This window comes from Aphelocoma coerulescens, assembly GCF_041296385.1.
Source record: "Aphelocoma coerulescens isolate FSJ_1873_10779 chromosome Z unlocalized genomic scaffold, UR_Acoe_1.0 ChrZ, whole genome shotgun sequence".
Lineage (NCBI taxonomy): Eukaryota > Metazoa > Chordata > Aves > Passeriformes > Corvidae > Aphelocoma > Aphelocoma coerulescens.
The window spans coordinates 22,711,391-22,731,864 of record NW_027184085.1 but is presented as its reverse complement, the minus strand read 5'-3'; the positions used below and the strand labels follow the sequence as shown (position 1 = coordinate 22,731,864).

The window sequence follows — 20,474 nt, the reverse complement described above, 5'->3', positions numbered from 1 at the left end:
TACCTTTGTTCCTCCAAGATTTTATGTAATGCCAGGAGGAAAGAAAGCCGGGAATAAAAAAAGTACTGAAATTTCCACCACCATTATATACACAAACTGCTGTTAATTTGAGAGATGAACAAAACATTTCTTACTGCATGCCAGGTAGATCCAGCAGTGAGCTCAGATTTTTCTAGCAGAACAACATCCTTCAAGCCAGCTTTAGCCAAGTGATAGGCTAGACTCACACCAACACAACCACCTCCGATGATCACTGTGTCTGCTCTGTCTTTCCCTAAGGAAGGAGATGAGGTTTCTTTACTGAAAAAGAAATAATATTACAGACAGTTACAAAAAGGCAATTGCACTTTTTCCCATCTCTTTTGTTTACTGCTTCAACCATAATACAAGTGGGTTTCTGCTTGTGAGTTTACACACCTGGCTTAAAACCTAACCTGTTCACTCATACCCACTTTTAAAGTATATGCTCTTTGAGGGTCATATAGGTAAACAATAGTAATAAAAAGAAGAAAACAACAACAGAACAAGTTTGCTTCCACTTGCAACTTTAAATATTATTTATCCAATACACCTTTATACGTAGACCCTATTTCTCAAAAAGAAGCTGATTCCTAAAATGACAGTGTCAAAACCTGACTTTTCCGAAGTGCTGTGTAGTATGTGCAACAAAAAGTCTTTAAAAAAGTCTATTCAGTAAGGCTTCTTAATAAATTTCTAAACCCGGTGTTAGTAGACTGCATCAGCGTACATATTCATGAAGAATGAAGCTTGGTACTTACTTTCATGTTCTGTCTATTTTGTCATGTTCACAGACTCACAGAATATTCTGAGTTGGAAGGTACCCACAATGATCATTGAGTCCATCTTTTAACTGAATGGCCCATTCAGAGATTGAATTAACAACCTTGGTGCTACTTGCACCACGGTCTAAACAACTAAGTCAATCCCAGAGCTGACATGTCCTACTTTGCTTAACACAAAACATTATAGAAACACGTTTTTGTCAATGGCTCACACCTGCTACGCCACGCTGTACTTTCACAACTACTTTAGGCCAGCATAAACCAGAACTGCTGCCATAGGCAGCCCTATTCTCCTTCAAGTCAGCTGATCCTCCTCTCTACTGCCTCATCCACAGACAGTCAAGCAGCAAGCTACATGTGGAAATTTATCAAAAATTTTTAAAAAGTAATTTTTTTTAATGTGATACAAGGTAGGACATACTATTACAGTAGCAGTACTGACTACTGTGAAACCACAGTATCTTTCCCTTCACGACAGTTAATCAATACTCAATTTATCTCTCGTCTCCTTGTACATTTTCAACTTTTCTGGCAACAGACTTTCTAATGTATAACTAGTCTTCCACCTCTTCCACTCGGAAATAAAAGCTACTAGTTTTATGTCTCATGAATGGAGATCTTATGACATTTTAAATGCAACTGCAGGAGGAATATGCACCATACTTATATACTACGTGGTGAAAAATAGAAAGTAAAATAAATGGGAGCACAGGACACCATAGGTTTTCTGTCTTTAGTACACCACATACTTGCACACATTCTTTTTTCTGATTACTTATTAATTTTTGAAGTTAACAGTAAGCTGTTTAACAGCCAGATGTGTAACACTTACTCCAGCTCCTCTACTGAATTTTGAGGCACGTGGTAATCAAGGTCAAGCATAAAGACTTTCCTCATTCTTCTTTTTGCTGTGGATTTGATATCTCCTCACCTGCCTTTCAGCCTTTTTCAAACCCTTGCCCAGGAGTCTGGCAAGAATCTGGGGTGCACCAGTGAACTACACAGTTCACCCAGATGTTGATGCCAGTTAAAACCGGTCATTATTTGCTCATCGGTATGGCCCAGAAAACAACAGAAGGGACCTCTCTACACCAGGTCAGCAGTGCACCCCGGGCTAGTTCTGGCTTTGGCGTAACGATGCAAGGAGCAGGGAGGCACCTCCTGGCCACAGGTGGTCCGGCCGGCCGATGGTGGACCGCCGCAGGCCGGGAGCCGGAGCTGGCCTCCCCTCACCACCGCCTTTTCTGCGCATCCCCGACAGCAGCAGCACGGGGGCCGCGCCTTCGGGCGGCGCGGAGCCACGCGCGGAGGGCTGCGACCGCGACCAGCCCCTCTGCCCGCGTCCCCCGCCCGGCCCGGCCCGCACTCACCGCCCCTGGGCACCGAGGGGCCGCAGGGCAGCCGCGCCGAGGGGCCCGGGCCGGCGCGGGGGCCGCAGCCGCCGCAGGGCTCCCCGCAGCACCGCGCTCATCCTAAACACGCAGCAGGGATGCAGAGCGCTAGCTCCGCGCCGCTCTCCGCCGCGTCCTGTCCCGTCCCGTCCCCTCCCGTCCCTGCGCCGCCGAGCCCGGCCCTCCCGGAGGAGGGCGCCGGACCGCCCCTTGGCGCAGGGAGCAGCCGGGGGGGCAGCCCGGGGGGCAACCGGCCGCCTCCGGACCTCGAGCGGCGCGGGGGCGGCGGCAGGGCGCGGGGCACCCCCGGCCGAGCCGATGCGCCCCGCGGGGTCAGGGACCGGGCCGGGCGGGGGTGCCGCCCGCAGCGCTGCCCACAGCGTCCCGCCTCCTCCTCGGGCTATAAACGTGCAGCCGGAGAGCCCGTAGAGCTGAGCTTCGCGTCGACCCGTCGGGGCATAGCCGGGCAGCCAGCGTCCTTGGGCGAGGAAGATGCTGCCGATCAGGAAGACCGCGAAACAGGGCAAAAGGGTAAATCTCCCGTCTCCCTCCCTCGCGCAGACCCGGCCGCTGCTCCCCGTGGGCACCGGAGCGGTGCCTCCGCCGCGGTCCCCCCCGGCCGCCCGCCACGGGCGGGACAGGGCAGTGCGGGGGAGCAGCCCCGCGCCGGGAGCCTGGCACAGGGCAGAGCTCCCGGTCACCTCTCCCGCCTCCGCGGGATCTTGTCCGCGGGCTCTCCAGGGGAGCTGCTCCTTGACTGGCACGACCCGCGACCGCGCCGGTTAACCTCCTACTAAGGTACTCGGTATCTCTGCAGGTAAGGTGACCTTGTGAAAACTTAAAATAAAGCCATAATAATAATAATTTTACCTGTTCAGCATCGAGACGTTAAAGATATTTGGGTATATGAGATAGATAAATTAGATTGATCTTAACGCAGTCACAGCCCGGAGAATCTTTGTTTCTCTGAACACAGAGTGGAGTCACCGGAGTATAAAACCATTTAGCTTAATATTATGCAATACTCAAATTAAGCAGGACTTGCAACACACTGCAAACTAAAATCTTAAATATTTTAAGGATAAGCTGTTATTGGATAAGATTTCTGTCTCCAGCATCCTGACCACTCCATTTAAAAGATCCAGATTGCTCACCCCTTGATTAATGACTGGATGCAACGGTGTTCATAATATCAACCCAGACTCCAGTGTATGTATGGCCACTGCTCCCCCATTTAGCTAAAGAAATAAGCCAGTATAAAAAGTTATCCAGGCACCAGCCATTCAGGCCATTAAGGCAAAGCTATGAGCAATATCTAAGTTGTACTCTCTGACATACATCAGAACTGGTACCCTGCACTGCTGCTTGAGAAGGTCAGCAGAATCACATATTCTGTCTTTTGTTTAAAGGACGCTATTGCCATTAATAGGGCACATCTTGCTCAGAATGGGTTTTACTCATTTTTATATGTAGTGTATAAGTCTAGAGCAAAAGAGCAGAAAGATATGGGAAGAAGTCTATGAGCTCTTCCTGGGTCTTCCAGGTAGATTGGTTAGAAAGGAAAAAGGTGAGGGGTATTAGTTCTGCTTTGCATATTTTGACATATACCACCTAATTTCAACACCTAGCAGAAGAAAACTGTCTTAAATTCCCCCTACAAACAGTGGACTTCTCTTGGGGGCTTGAGATCTGAATGGTTGTTTCGAGATTTGTTTTCTCTCCACTGATGAAAAGGTAGGTTACAGGTGGATCAAGCAGGCTTTTCAGTTACACAGTACAGTTACACTCCTAAAGATGGTAGTAGGAATATCTTCATAGAGGCATTTGCACTCATGCTCTCCATGTATAGGTGTATGGACCATATGGTGCAACTTCATTCATAGTAGCAAATGTAAAGCAGCGAAGTGATGGCTCAAAAAAGCATTGGATAGCTTTTTACACATACTTTTTCTTGTAATTTAATACCAGATTTGTCTCCTACCAGATCACCTGACAGTACAATTTTGATCTGGATGAGACATGAGCACACGGGTGTAGGTCTCTGAATAAAACAGTGTTGATGCTGAACTTCAGTTAGCTGTATGCTGGTTTAATTGGTGGTATTTTGCAAAGTAAATAAAGTAAAAATGTATGAAGAGAAGATATCAGACCTATAATAAAGTTTGCAAAAAAGTTATTTCCATTTGAATCCAGCATAAACTGACAAACTAAGTTTTTATTTAGTATTTTGTGCTTTGTATTTATCTCTCCTGCCATTAGATACCCTGATGCTAGGCTTAATATATCACAATATATTCAGGTGCCATGGTCTATTCAAACATGGCTTATGTTACTTCTGTGTGTCAAAAGTGAAGATTATACTAAAATGTACTTCAAAAAACCCCAGAACTGTGAAGAAAAACTGCTGTTAAACCCTAGAAGTGACTTGTTAAAAGAAAGTTCTCTTGTAGTACATTTAAATACATACATAATACAAAAATAAATATAATACCTATATATTATGTCAATTTTGTCTATTACTTAATGTCCAGTTAACAAGCAACAGCTGAGGCTGCCTGTATGTTAAAGATTTTTTTTTTCCTCTGCATGCCTGTTCTCTGCATATTAAATTTCTGGAGCAGGCTTCACCTACAAAAGATTCTTTGGCAGACAGAGGAAGCGGGGGACTCAGCCAGTGAGCTTTTCTCTGGCCCCATTTGAGGCATTCTGTTACAAATGAAAGTTCATTTATTGCAAGCACAGTCTTTACAAAATCTCCTGACATTTACACTAAAATTGTTTCTCCCTGATTCTGTGGAAACAAAGATAAAAACTTGCACACTTTGTTAAAGTTAATTGGGTCAATATTTTGGCAAGTCCATAGTGTGCAAAGAAATCTGATGCAGAGATTTGCAGGCCAACACTTGGCAAAGCTCTGCACAGCAGCATGGTACAAATATGTCCTGCCATTTTGCTGCAATGTCACTGCCTCAGCCAAAGTAGGTGATGCTCTCAGCCAGGCTTTGCAGCCTCCAAGGAGCCTCACATTGCTGTACCTGATACTGAAACTGGCACAGCTGGCACAGTGCTCCTTACTGTTGGAAAGGCATACTCTCATTCTGCCTAATGGATGGGGCTCAGATGTCATAAGCTTTTGTCTTTGCTGGATATATGGTGTGAGATAATTGTATTAATGAATAGGAAATTATCAAGAAAGATAATTAGTAAAGTTTGAAGGGTAATTGTTAAAAAAAACCTTCCACTCAACATGAAAATCACCCTCAACTCTATGTCCATAAGGCTTTTCTTTTTCCTACTCCCTCAAATTTCTTCTGTTGAAATGCCAGTGCCATCAAGAAAACTATGGATGGAAAGTTAAGTCTTACCTTTGATTAATTCTTATCCTGTACCCACACTTTCCTTGCATTAATGTGGAGTTCAAGGCAGAAGCACAGTAAATCACAGGGTGCTGTAAGGTTTCTAACTTGGCACTCTAAAACACTTCAGGGCTGTACAGAACGAACAAGATTTTCTTTCTTTTGTAAATCTGGGTAAGCAAACCCAGGCCTGTGAAAAGACTGTCAGAAAATGCAAGTCAGCTTTCTGAGATACATTTTGTTTAGTAGGAAACTGTTGCATGCTTAGTTTTCTGTGATGCCTGTTGTGCCATCTGGTGTCACAAGCTGCTTGTGCTATGGTAAGGCTCTGTCAAGGTGGCATTGGAAGCTAAAGTGTAGATGAGCTACTAAACAGATCAGTGGTACTAGTGTTTCATTTTAAGAAGTTTCCCATGTATTTTACAGGAGAATTTAAGATGGCATATTATTTTTATAGGAATGGAACTGGACCATTGACTTAAAGTTCTGGGAACAATATCTCTGGAATACAACATAATTGACTAATGAGAAGTCTTACACATAATATATGTGTACATATTAAAGCCTTATGCTGCAAAAGAGCACACCTACCATTTTTTAATTAGAATTTCAAGAAGGAAGTTTATTACTTTTTATTATTGTGGCAAAAGTATTTCTGCTAGCTCACAGATATTTATGTCTGCCTTGCAAATACAGAAAGTGGCAACAAAGGAAGGCCACCAAATTGAAGAACTGTAATCATTAACCTACCCTCCTGCTTTCTCCAGGGTATTCTAGAACGCTTGGATGCTGGAGAAATTGTGATTGGAGATGGGGGATTTGTCTTTGCTCTTGAAAAGAGGGGATACGTAAAAGCTGGGCCTTGGACTCCTGAAGCAACTGTAGAACACCCAGAAGCAGGTCAGTTCTACTGGGAAATGATACTCCTGTAGGGAATGTAAACATGGTTGGCTAAATAATAAATATACAGGAACTTGCAGTAGGTTTTTAAATACAAATGTTTCTTGACACTGTAGCATTATATTAAGAACAGCCTAAAACCTGCTCATCTTACCCCTTGTACTTGCACTAACACTGGCCAAAAGAAGTTGGCTGGGTAAGAATATGAATAGCGCAAACATCTAGTGATACCTCTTCATAATGCTCTCTCAGTTTTCAATAACTTGCATCCCAGGGACTTTTTGATGCAGTTGTGGTTATATTTGTGTTTAATAACATTCAGTGCTTTCTCTGTTATGGATTTGTTCAGTCTGTCCTTGAGTTGATCATTTAAAGCTTGTCATTTAAAATATCTCATGAAAAAGAATTCTGCAGTTAAGCATCTGTTTTGTTCTAGTAATTAATTTATCTTTATAAACAAAAATAGGTTTTTTATTAATTCTTTCAGAGAAATGGCAGTTTTTAATAAACATCATAATGGGAGTATTAAATGTTTCTGGCTCCACTGTAAAATGGGGAATTATAAACCTGATAGGAATCTGAAAATTGCAACAAACATTTAACGGAGTAACTCTCTTAAAGTGGGCGGAGAAAAAATGACCAACCATTCTATGCCTTCCAGTGTAGATTATAGTGTTTAGCATAAATAGTGCAGAAGCAGATGGTATTATCCATTTATGTATGCTTCATTATAAGAAAGCATTTGCCCTAGTAATATGATGTGCAGTCAATCCCACAAGCCAATTCAGAATATCCTGGGGGAAAAAATTTCTTTGTTCTAAGTGTTTGCCATTCCAAATTAGTCTTTTTCTTCTATACAGGAGAAGAAGGAAGAGGAGGGAAGGGAGAAATATCTTAGTTCTCTCCGTTACCTCATTTTGTATACTTTACCTATTTCTTCAGCCTAATCCTTCTTAGCCTTCAAATGTCACTTTTGTGTCACTTAGCATCCCTAATTTAGGGTTATAGGCAGCTTTAGATAATGCAGAGCTCCAGCAAAGGTTTAAGGTTTGATGACCTAATTTGTTGACTCATCTCCCAAAGAGACATTCCATCATCTCTCTATTTCTCTCCATGTCTACCTTTGTCTGCCCCTGCATGTTCCATTTTACAACTCATAGCACTTGTCCCATGCTCTTTATTTCCCCTTTGCTTGTTATTTTTTCACCTCAAAAGCCCTCGACAATCTGCACATCTCTTATAGGCTATTTATAAATACACCCTTCAGGGTAAATGTGTTCATTTCTTTTGGTGCAGTGGGGCTGTTTTCCCTCCATTACTGCTTTTTGCTCCTGCTTGCTCAAGGGTCATGTTATTTTGAAAGCAGATGTAAAAGAACACAAGGAGCAACTGGCTGAGGCAGCGGGTATAAAAACCATACAACTACCAGAGCTTCTTGTCTTTATAAGGAGAGGAAAAGGAAGGAGGTTCTGAGAAGGCAGCAAGTACTAAAAGAAAAAAAAAAAAAAAAAAAGGAGTTAAGGGCCATTAACTGTATTACCAAAGAGAAGATTTGCCAGACTGATAATTTTAGAAATTAGGAGATCTAGATTTTTCTTCTGAGACAGATCAGGTACTGCTCTGTAGTAAGCCATATGCATGGGTGCTTATTGCCCCTATCTCCTCACAGCTTATGTCTGTGTCTTTTATGAAATGTCCAACTCATGATGGATTGAATTGAAAAATTGGTGTTATACACCTGTCTCCTAAAATGCATCAAATTATTAATAATGTTTTAGCCTCATATGTGAGTGTTATCCCCACTTCTCAAATGCTGAAGGAAAACACAGTTTCATTAACATGCTGGAAGTCACACAAGTAAATTACAGACTGGTTTGCGTTTTTGATAGCGCAGAGTGCTGTGAGTTTGATAAAAGCAACAATGTATTCTACTAGTAAAACCTATTTGCCTGAGGTTGAATGAGATTCAGGCTGATACTTAAAACACTATTGTTTCCCTCAAAGGGTAACCCATATCTCTATTCAATACTTGGTATTTTGGGGTGTGAAGTTCCTTAATCATATGTGTTAGATTGTAGTTCATTTTCCTACTTATATCACCATCCCTGTTCACACAAATCCCAAGTATTTTTCTAGGAATGGTCTACTATCCAAATGTCATAGAGCATTTGTGAAAATATTTGTAGATCTTCTTTTCCTTTTCTTATTTCCTGACCAGTTTTCATCAATGCTTCCTCATTCAGGAGGACAAAAATTGCAGAACATTAGAAATATAGAGAGACAGCCCTTTTATTTGGGATCAATAGCCTATTGCTATGATGTAGGAAAAAGAATACTCCCTGCACTACAAATTTTTGTGAGAATGAAATTTGATCCCAGGAGTTCAGGCAGATTCCAAGGTCTTTTTGAACCATAGCTCTACTATAACCTATGTTCCTGGAAAGATTTTTGTGACTGCTGGGCAAAGAAGCACTGTGTTAAATCACCTGTGTAGTAGGAAGAGAAGCATTGTGCAGTTACCCACAACTGCAAGTAGAAATTAGATACTGTACCAGTAGAGAAAAGCAAGAGACACTACATTGATTCTTCATTGAAAGCAGACATCTTGTATGTATGCAGGTTGATTCTAGCAAGACAAAATGCTACTTGAGCTTCTCTGGTGTAGAAAGCTGTGTTGCAGCATAAGGGAGTACTTTTATTGTTATAACAAACTTGCACATTTTCTTAGTGACACAAAGTGTGTCTGTGGACAAATGAGTTTTGATAAACTAGGAAAATTTTTATAAACTTCTGCCACAGAAAGTGCTGTGTTCTTGTGTGTTTAGGTAGTAAGTGTCTTGTGTACAGTACCTAAGGAATAAATTATTCCTGTATTTGCTATAAGCTGCTGAGCATTTCACTCTGTTTTACATGACCAGTAGCATAATAGAAATTATTGTAATTATTATTCTGTGGGTATGTATATAAAATCAATTGACAGTTCCTGTTCTGTTCCTGCTGTGGTGATTGCAGTGCACTGCTTACAGCCAGAAAGGCACAACTACCACTACAGAGCCCTTTCCCAAAGCCCTAATGTAAGAAATTTGTCTATTAAAAGTAATGATAACCTTTCCTTTAAAAAGAGTGTTGTCTATGAAGTAAAATCATCATGTGCAAACATATAAAAAGAATGAACTCTCTGATATGAGTCACTTTTTGGGAGCAACAAATCTTCTAATTAAGGGTGTATTTAGCAAAATAGAGCTTTGGTTTTGGCTGACTAGGCTCTTTTGAAGTTTTGTCAGGGGAGAAAACTCAAAAATGCAAAATAGAGGAGGCAACGAAACACTATATTCTTCCATATAAGTATCATCTTGTCCTTTAATTTATTGCCATGATACTGTCTTGTTTTCTTCTTCATAGTATAGAAGCAAAGACAAGGCAGGTTTTTCATTTGAAGAACCTTTTGTCTGGTGTTCCTTGTTATGCTTTCATATTCTTTTGTTAGACGTTTGCTATCCCTTCCTAAATCACTATAAAAAATCTCTATAAAGGTCTGTTTCTGGGAGATCTGAAGGACTGCAGAAAATAGAGGATAGGCAAGGTGGCAGGCAAAAATTAATCTGTAGATAAACTAAATGGAAATCTTCAGTCATTCTTAGCAGAGAACTAAGGAGAAAAATTTCTACCTAATGTTTTGAGAGTGAGAAGAAAGAAATTCTATGCAGACTGGGGCACTGCTTCTAATTTCTCATAATGGGTTTTCTAGTAAACACATTGCCACTTATTTTACAGAACATTTCATCAATAAAAATTGGATTTTGGGATAACACAGTAATAACTTTGTATCTTAATTTGCAGTTCGTCAGCTTCACCGGGAATTCCTCAGAGCTGGAGCCAATGTTCTGCAGACCTTCACCTTTTATGCCAGTGAGGACAAACTAGAGAACAGGGGAAATTATGTAGCTGAGAAAATAAGTGTGAGTAAAACAGTTTTGATGGAGATACAAAATAAGTTGATTAATTTCAAAAGGTTTGGCAGAGACATTATCGAGTTTGTCATAAGAGTTTCGGCTATTTTGAGGACCAGAGAATGAGACGATGCAATTACAGAGTTTGGAATAGCAAGAAAGGCAAGGTGATGTGACAGAAAACCCAAACCAAAACAAAAATCAAAGACAAAATGAGGCAAGGATGAAGAGAGGAGATGAATGACCACATAGTATTTTTTCTGTATTTTTATCTGAGGAGATGGGTTTACCGGAGTTTTGATACAAAGACTATAGGGAGTACTACATGCACAGAGAGCAAAAGTAGAGAAAAAACAGAAATGCTTTAACTTCCAGAGATATGACTCAGCTGCAAAAATGGTGAAGAATCCTAGAGAATAATGAGTGTCTAATGAGAACAAAATGTTTTTTAGAGCCATATATTCATTGAGTAGCAACTAAAAGAATCAGAGCTACACACTGTAGTGAATATTCCCCTTCCCTCGTGTGAAGGTAATCTGTTACATCAACAGAAGTACAATGTTGGTATTTTGTTACCCCCTACACAAAGGAATTTTCAAATGCTGGGTGTGTTTACTAGATGTCGGCCTAAGGTCCGGTGGAATTCCTGGCCAAACATTTCTACATAGTTCCTTTGAGACTAGAAGGTTTGGCATTGAGTGGTTTTTCTGATCTTTTTCCTTTGGACCTATTGTACATTTTATCTACTGCAAATTAGAGAAAATTCTCCAGGACTCAGGAAGGAAGGAATATCTCTATCTGTGAAGATATCCTCAGTCAGAAATTACAACAATCTGGACACTAGAGAAACACTTGAGGCTTAATTGGGGTCATAGAAAATATCATATGACCAAACTTATCTGAAATGCTGTACCTTTTACATTCAATAGACGCAACACTGAAATGTCTGAAGTGGTAGTCCCAGAATTCTGACCCAATACCTCTGGAACAAACTGTGCTTCAATTCTTGCTGACATGAAAAATTATAAAGGCTGGAGAGCACCTGGTATTGGGAATGCATTACATCAAACCTTTCAAAATTGATTTCCTGCCAGTTCAGGAATCAGGTTCCTCGAGATTTAACTCATTTATGGTTCCACCTATCAGTGTCCCCAGACATGTTCCTGAGTACAAATGCAAACGGAAGACAATATGTCAGCAACAGCCTTAAAAATCAGCTGGGTTTTTTGAGGCAGCCATGTAAAACTTTCAGAGAGAAAACTATGTAGATTCTAAATAGTCTGTGGACTGCAGAGAAACCTGCTATAATCAATACTTGTTAAATACCTCAAATAATGATTCTTTTCCCCAAATATTTTTTTCCTCAGTTTAACCTCTTTTTCAAAAGCTGTTCTGGTCATCACAATTTAGATACAGAAGGAATATGACTTTCAGTCTAGGTGATTATTTAACAATATTTTTGCCTTTATTTAAGTTGGTAACTTTAGCATAACATAATAATTGATATCTTTTTAAAAATGTATTAACCCTGTATGAATATTGTATCGGGGGTGTGTGGGGGGGTGTGGGTTAATTATCAGTACACTAAAATACATTTTAAAAAAATATTGAAATTCCTGTATATTTTGTTTTTCATCCACAATTTTCAGAATGAAAGTATATGCTTAGGTGTAAATAACTCATTTTCTAAGAGGCAAAGGAAATTCCACTGCACACCAAATACTTGCTTTTTATAGGCTATTTGTGTAAGATCTATTAAAGGTAATGTATTTTGTAGTATTTGATAATATGATAACTTAGAGGAGGCAAGAAATTAGTTTCCTTCCTGTTTGTTATTGTTTGAAAGAAACATATCTTCCTAATCAACATTACTTTAAAATCCATTTAATTTTAATTAAATTTAATTTAAATTGTAAAAAAATACAAAAAAGCCATTCTGACTTCTGACTATTTTTGCCTTTATAGTGCTCTGAAATTACATGCATACCTCTGTAAGATAAAACTAACAGAATCTATATTCACACAGTGCCAAAAAGTTAATGAAGCTGCTTGTGACATTGCAAGAGAAGTGGCTAATGAAGGTGATGCTTTAGTGGCTGGAGGAGTCAGTCAAACACCATCTTACTTAAGCTGCAAGGATAAAACAGTGGTTAAAGCAGCCTTTCGACAGCAATTGGATGTCTTTATGAAGAAAAACGTGGACTTTCTAATTGCAGAGGTAAATTTGTAAAAATAACTACATGCCTTCAACTGGCACACTGTTAACTTTGAAGATGTCTAGTCTACTTTAGGGTCTATAACTACTACATGTTGCTACCTCCTTTAAAATTTTCTGCTGTGGTTGTATCCCAGTGGTATCAGATGCACACCAACATCTACAGGTACTCTAGAATAGGACTTTGGAACTTCAATTTCTACCTCAGTCAAGTAAAATTCTGTACTGATACAAAGAAGAAATGTAAATGGGATCTTGACTAATCCCTATTTCTTCCCATATGTGGAAAGCAACCTAAGATGACTTCTCTAGTTGACAATAGTTCTTCAGTTAATCCTTGATTAACCTCCTGTCTGGGCATTCTTATTCTGAAACAAAAGCATCATTATTTTTAATTTATTTTTACTCACTTTTAAAAATCCTTTTTAAACTGTGTGGCCAGTAAACTCAATTGAATTATGTTAGTATAAAGAAAAGAATATGTTAGTATTCAGAAAAGGATAAAATTATTGTATTGATGGTGGATTTGGGGTCTGGATTTATATTTTTATATTTCGTTGCTAAGAAACAAAATAGCCTAGTTTTAATTTCTTTCAGTATTTTGAACATGTTGAGGAGGCTGTCTGGGCAGTCGAAGTTCTAAAAGAATCTGGAAAGCCAGTTGCAGCTACGATGTGCATTGGTCCAGAAGGAGACATGCATGGAGTGTCCCCTGGACAATGTGCTGTCCAGCTGGTAAAGGCTGGTAAGAATTTTCTTTAATGTGTCCTTTAAAAGTATGGAACAAAGTAAAGTCCTTAATTATTGAAATAAATAGATGTATATCTCAAGGAGGTAGCTTCCCAGTCATATCTGATAAGTTTTAACTGTGTAGAAAAGTTTTTATATGTACTTTACTAGTAAAAAATATGTGGAAATATAGCTATGAGATCCTTGATAACCAGTATGCAATGGGTGGGAGCAGTAGCCAGACACAACTGATACTGAATACAGCAAAATCCTAAACCAACTCAAATTTCATTACAGACCTGTCCCCAGATTCTAGAATCACAAGCACAAAGCCACCTTTGATTCTCTGCTTATGTTTTTCTGAAGTCTTTTTGCACACAGTTCAAGCTCAGGATGAGAGAATTAAGAGGGTGAAAAAATTAATAATTTTCCTGTAAAAGGCTGTTTTCTACAGAACAAGGGGAAGGGCAGAAGAAATTAATCAAGGGCATGATGAGTGAAGGTACACGGGTTTATGTATCTATTCCGAACTTCTCTTTTCCTTTTGAGTTACAGTTGAAATCCAAAGGTAGAACTTGTGTTAGGAACTGATGCCTTTTCCTGGTCTTAAAATCAAGAGTCATACACAGTTAGAAGGGGAAAAGGGATTTTACCTTGGTGTTTATTTTAAGGATCCTTAGGTGCACACGTCCAGGTCATATACATCGAGATGCACCCTGCCAAGTCCCTCTCTGTCCCTCCGTCCCCTCACCCCCCAGCATTGGGTATCACATTATAGGTTTTACTAATTAGCATATCTATCAAAGATTCCCCAATGAGAGGCTCAAGTGAGCCCCCCTCCCCAAGGAGCCTTCCCCTGGATGGTTCTATCTTGGTTTACAGAATGTGTTCTGGAGAGGACCTTGGGGTCTGGGGCACACTGATCCCTAACTACGAAGCTTCTAAAATGTTTAGTCTCTTAGCTTAACAAACAAGTCCAAGAATGTAGGCAAAAAGCACTAGGAATACAGAAGTTGTAAAAAGGTATAACGGGTATAAAAGAAAAGGCAAAAATCTTCATGGTATCAGAACCTGCTACCTATTTGCGTGTGTGGCTATACATAATCAGACTTCATTGATTAAGCACTGGTAAGAAAAAACATCTGTAGGAGGGTAGAAGATGTGATTCATCATTAGGAACATAAAGAAGGGTGCAGCTGAGATGTAAATGGAATTATCAAACTCAGGAGGTTGTGTGTGCCTGGCTCTAGCACAGCTGCCTTGTTTTCGTAACACTGATGTAAAGATGGACAGCACTGCTTCTAGAGTGCTGTTGCTAAGTACTTTCATCTCCCAGTTCCTGGGGAGTTGTGACTTGAAGTTACTTTCCTCCTCCTAGGTGCTTCTATAGTTGGAGTCAACTGCCACTTTGATCCAGAAACTTCTCTTGAAACTGTGAGGCTGATGAAAGAGGGCTTGCAGGCTGCTAAACTGAAAGCCCACCTGATGTCCCAGCCACTTGCTTTCCATACACCTGATTGTGGAAAGCAGGGCTTTATTGATCTTCCGGAATTTCCCTTTGGTAAGACAAGAGTATCTTTTTTGTTGGTGGTGGTTGGTTGGTTTTGTTTTATTGATTGTTCCTGGCTTTTTTTCCCCCCAAATTATAGTACAGCTGGAACTGCAAGGTGTCCTTTTATTCAGTATGATGAGTCTTAGTTATCCTGTCTGGCATTTTCCAGACAGGTTAAAATATAATATTGGTGTAAAGATCATCCACATAGTGAGAATACTTCGGTAGTATCACAGCATGTGACTCAATGTGTAATTATAATGAAATGAGTTAAAATGCCACAACCTAAATTCATTTTAAAAATGTTCTTTCTCATGCTATAGAACCTTGTTCAGGACAGCTGTAAACAGTCCAAAGAACAGCAGCAAAAGTAGTAAAAAAACACCATTATTCTGGGTTGTGACGTCTATCCCACAAGGCCTATGCTTACCCATGTAAGGATTTAATGTACAATGCAGTACAATGGATATAGGAGCATTATTACTGCACTCATAGTAGCTCAGTATTGTAAGTGTGACTGTCTAATGTACATGAGATTAGAGAGAAACCAGAAAGGGGACTTTAACATTGCTAACAAATTAGCAGTTTGGAGAAGAAGTCTATCCACATGTATGCTAAGGGGAAACTCTACAAAAACTGAAAGATTCAGCCATTTAATATGTGTATAAGGCTTCTCTATTTAGTGCTTATTTTCACGTGAGAGGTAAAGGATCCCTTTAACATAAGGGCAAAATCAGCTTAAACATTTTAAGGCTGATTAGAAAATTCTTTCATTTTCAGATACCATACACCCTTCTTTTCAAGATCAGAATAAATGGTATTAAAACATTCACAATTTGAATTTGCAGCAAAAAAATTGTGAAGTATATGTGATTTTCAGGAAGCTTGTTGTTTTTATTTAAATTCCTCTCTTTACATAAATGAAGGAAAGAGAATAAAGAATAAGCCTGAGGCATTCATTAAATGGTAATAAGACGTCTGAGTCCTGGAAATATCTGATGTTTAAAAGTGTTAGGAACTCATTTATCCTATTCATTCCTTCATATAGCTCCTCTGATTGCAAGCAGAAAAAAAAGAAATCAAACAGATGCAGTAGGCAATCAAGTGAATGGAAGGATTCACTCTTTAGTTTGTTATGGTTCTTGGCTTGTGTGCTATAAGCAATCTGTATGACATCTCAGCATTCAGAATTTCCATGAATAATTAATTGGTGAAGACTGGCTCTGTGAGTGTTTTCAAAACCCAGAAGCACCAATCGATTGCTTGACAGCAGATAATCTGTTTGGTGAATCATTGTTAAACTGACCAAATTACTCCATTTTCATGAAGGCAATAAGAAAAGAGATATTTAGGTATCTGAAGAGTACATAAACTCTGTGTAGGGCAACAAGATCTAAGTTTCTAGGAAAGTGTTAGGTGTGTTGTATTGACAAACTCCAGCATCTAGATGCCAGAAGTATTTATTTTTCTGTAGAACTTTTTCCATTTTTCTATGTGTTCTCTTCTGTGTTATTGCAATTTCTCTGAAATGTCACCAGTTAAATAAGGACAATGTTTTCGAAAGAAATGTCCTGGTCAGTGAAAGCATACTTAACTATCTCAAGAGCAGATATATCGAGGGGGCTAATCTAGGAGCAGGTTACAATTTTTCTCATCAAAAACTGTTAAGTTAGAGATATTTAATTCTGAATAAAGCCAAGAAAAAAAGCCAAGTTGCACTGACAGACATGGAAAATAAAATGTTAGTTGGTTTTGGGAAGGTGTCTCTCCACTTCAGAGACAAGGATGTTATGTGGGACAGTATCAAATGCTTTGCAGAAGTCCAGGAAGGTAGTAACATCAGTTGCTCTTCCCTTCTCCACCAATGCTGTAACCCCCTCATAGGAGGCCTCCAAATTTGTAGGCACGATTTGCCCTCAGTAATGCCATGTTGGCTGCTACCAGTCACATCCTTATTTTCCATGTGCCTTAGCACAGTTTCCAGGGGATTTGATCCATGGTTTTTCTGGGCATTTTAAGACTGACTGGTCTGTATTTCTCTGGCTTTTCCTTTTTTGGCCTTTTCTAAAGTGTGGGTTATGCTTCCCCTTCTCCAGTCGCTGGGAACTTCACTGGACTTTCACAAGTTTTCAAATATGATGGATAGGGGCTTAGCCACTTCATCCTGCCATCAGATGAACTCATTCATCAGGTCACATGATTGTAACAGGGAGATGGAGAAGACAGGGAAACAATCTATACTGTTCCCCTGAACAGAGTTGTTTGTACAGGTCTAAGTTGAGTGCACAATGATGCATTCTTACTGTTGATAATTTGCATAAATTTTGCATTAGCTTTTTAATGATATATGGAAGAAAAGGAAATAATGAATTTGTGCTTCTGGTGCTTTCTGTCATATCTGCAGCACTGTACAAAAGCTTGTTTTTATTTGAACAGCTTTCTAAAACGCTTAATCTAAGTTTTCCATGCAATATTAGTCCACCTACTTTTCCTTTGTCCTGTCTTTCCCTCTGACACTGGTAATTTTCTGTTTAAGAATATTTAATTGTCTTCCTTCTGCTTTTTAATTTTTGATCCTGTTTCTTAACTACACAATGGACTTGCAGTATATCTGCTTTGTATCAATTTCTTGCATGTTAGGCATTTTTGGGACAGAACATAGTGACATTCTTCAATCCTACTTCGTCTTTGTGTTGCTGGAGCCTTACTACCTCAAACACAGCTGTTTTGCCCAGCAGAGTGTTCAGTGTACAGACATGATGCTGCACTTGCCTGATAATCATGCTGGTTCATGTCCTTCAGATGTACATGTACATTAAGTGGGAAGATTTTTATTCTTTTATTTCTGTATTTTTATTTCTTAAAGTTTCTTCTTCAGTCCCTGTTCTTTTCTTTCCAGTTATGCCACTCTTGTGCCTCCAGCTCTTTGAGGTGTGCTTTTCTCTGCTGTTTACACTTCCTATTCCTTTTCTTCCACAAGTCTACTCTCTCAGCTCTTGTTACTCCATCACAATGCTCAACACAACCTGCAGCAGAGAGAAGGGTTCAAAATAAACACTGCATTCTAACTTAACCTACACACAGAACTTTCCACAAGGAATGAGGTGGTTTGAGGCAGCAAGCTCCTCATGACTGGAATTATGACTAAGGGATGGACTAAGAAATAGCTAAAGATCCCAGCTGAAACAACTGGCTGCCAGTATCTGATCATAGACAAAAAGTGTAATAAGCATTTCTGACGAATAATGAGCAGGATTATTCCTATGCAGGTAGGCTGATACCTTCTCCTATCACAGATTAGTGTGTGGTAATCAGATTTCCCATGTGTTTATTGTTTATTAGGAAATACAGCCATAACATTGAAAGTATTCCAATTCTTCAGCTAAGAACTCTGGCAGAATGGAAAGCATGTGATCAGCCTTAGAAGATACTAGGTGCTGTTTTGCAACAATGCTTACCAGCATAGGTCAGCAGAGCACTGCAGAACCTGAAAGCTAGCCTTGTGAAAGTTTGAATCCCTGATCCTAGGTCAGTCAGTTCAAACACGTACATCTACACCTACAACCACTTTTGCAAACAGTGTGCAAGTGTTTCAACAACATGATTTCTTACCAAAAAATGGATAAAAATGGAATGGACCGTGGTGGGAACTTAAGATACTAATGTCTTTGCAGGTCTGGAGCCAAGAATTGTAACCAGATGGGACATTCAGAAATATGCAAGAAAGGCCTATGACTTAGGAATTCGTTTCATTGGAGGCTGCTGTGGATTTGAGCCATATCATATCCGAGCGATAGCTGAGGAGTTGGCTCCTGAAAGGGGATTTTTGCCAGAAGCTTCTGAGAAACATGGTAGCTGGGGTGATAACCTGAGCATGCATACCAAACCCTGGGTCAGAGCAAGGTATGTATATCTGACCTGGAAACCAGCACACCTTTTGCAAAGGCTTACAATGCTCCACAGAGCACACTGGCTTAGCTGATATGGGCATCTAAATATCACTGTAAACATTCTATGTTTACAATGATGTGGTTTATGTTTAATAATTTCAAAGAATTAAAGCTGACCTAGGAGCAGGGAAAAGGGGAAGGAGAAGTAGAGGTTCTGTGAATGTAATTCATGAAAATGAAAAGGAAAAACTGACAGAGTACTGTAAACCAGTTTGTGGCTGGCTTACAGTATTCCTTTCAAAGGTGGAAAGATACTTTTAAAGATACTTTTTAAGCATGTAGCATTTAATTGCATATTTTCATTCATACTTCCGTATCTAAGTATAATGTCAATCTTTACAAGTTAGATGACCCTTTGCAATTGTTATTTAAGCCACATTTCCTTCAATAATTTGAGGTGCTGGAAAAAAACCTCTGAATTTTTATTTCTTTATTTAGGGCAAGAAAAGAATACTGGGAGAATCTGAAGCCTGCTTCAGGCAGGCCATATTGTCCTTCCATGTCAAAGCCAGATGGCTGGGGAGTGACCAAAGGAGCCAAGGAGCTGATGCAACAGAAAGAAGCAACAACTGAACAACAGCTGAAGGAGCTTTTCCAGAAAAAGAAGTTCTAATCAGTTGTGCAATTGTGTAAATCTTACAATGATTTATCTACTGACCATCTCATGCTTCACAAGAAAATCTGTGAAGATGAGTACTGTGTTGATTTATCAGTTAAAATGTAGTGAAAGAGACAAAATGCAGAAAGAATGTGATTACATAGTAAATATGTCTAACTTTGACAATAAAATCTTTCTCTGGACAAATAGTTTAAACAATACACAGTCAAAAGTAATTTTGAATTCTCATAATAATTGAGCTTCTGGTTAGCTAGGTGCCATTAATTGGGTAGACACAGAAATACTTGGAAAGTCATAATTGGCTCAACCCACCTGTGAAAAAAGAAAAAGCCATCTATAAATACAGTGTCAATGGACTTCAACTTCCAAGTCTGTTTTCAGTTTGGTATTACAGGAGCTTTCTCAGACATCCAGATTTATTGAGAACTAGTGCAGGAACACACAAGCCACCAATTATTTGTAGTCACTTTCTTGGTTTCAAGAGAATAAAAGTAAACTGAAAAATACATCTTGCAGTTGCAATCAAAACATAAGGAAAATGAGATCTTGCAGGAATTTCTTACATGCAGGGGGAAAGGTTCAGAGAACTTTTAGAAGAGAAAAATGGCAGATAGATAACTCAGTTTTGTCTTAAGGTACCATGTACAGAAGATGTACTCTTCTGGAGACTGAAAGGCTTAAGAAATTACTCTGCAATTTAAAAAAAAGTCAAATAAATTAAAAATAATATGACGAAATATTATTGTATTACCTTCACAGCTTAAATCATAAGACCTCAAAAAGAATATTGTACCCCAGTAAAAAGCCAATTTTCAAATGGTGCAGCTGATTTCTGGAAATCTCTTTTTAATTACTTGGTTATCTTAAAATAGCAAAAAACCAGGTTTCTAAGATATAACTCCTGTTTAAAAGAGTAGTACAACATGCCTTTTTTTTTTTTTTTAAGCTGATTGATTCACTCTACAATCTTAGCTTTAATAAATAAAAAACTCTGTTAGGAAATAGATCA

General features: G+C 39.3%; 2 protein-coding genes across 2 annotated transcripts in view; one reads left to right on the top strand and one right to left on the bottom strand.

Annotated features, from left to right (window-relative positions):
* The window catches only part of DMGDH (dimethylglycine dehydrogenase), a 40,792-nt gene extending 38,287 nt beyond the window's left edge, over window positions 1-2,505 (bottom strand). Inside the window, exons 1-2 of the mRNA XM_069001067.1 lie at window positions 2,174-2,505; window positions 135-300 (exon numbers count right to left, since the gene is read on the bottom strand). Of these exons, the coding sequence (XP_068857168.1) occupies window positions 135-300; window positions 2,174-2,274 (267 nt within the window). The 5' untranslated portion in view covers window positions 2,275-2,505. The remainder of the gene's footprint in view (window positions 1-134; window positions 301-2,173) is intronic.
* A 91-nt stretch (window positions 2,506-2,596) lies between these two features.
* Window positions 2,597-19,665, top strand: LOC138103078 (betaine--homocysteine S-methyltransferase 1). The gene is made up of 8 exons (XM_069001068.1): window positions 2,597-2,725; window positions 6,318-6,450; window positions 10,291-10,409; window positions 12,427-12,618; window positions 13,213-13,360; window positions 14,723-14,905; window positions 18,571-18,799; window positions 19,285-19,665. Exons 1-8 carry the CDS (start codon window positions 2,687-2,689, stop codon window positions 19,457-19,459), a joined length of 1,218 nt encoding a protein of 405 aa, XP_068857169.1. The 5' UTR covers window positions 2,597-2,686; the 3' UTR covers window positions 19,460-19,665.
* Window positions 19,666-20,474: the final 809 nt, after the last annotated feature.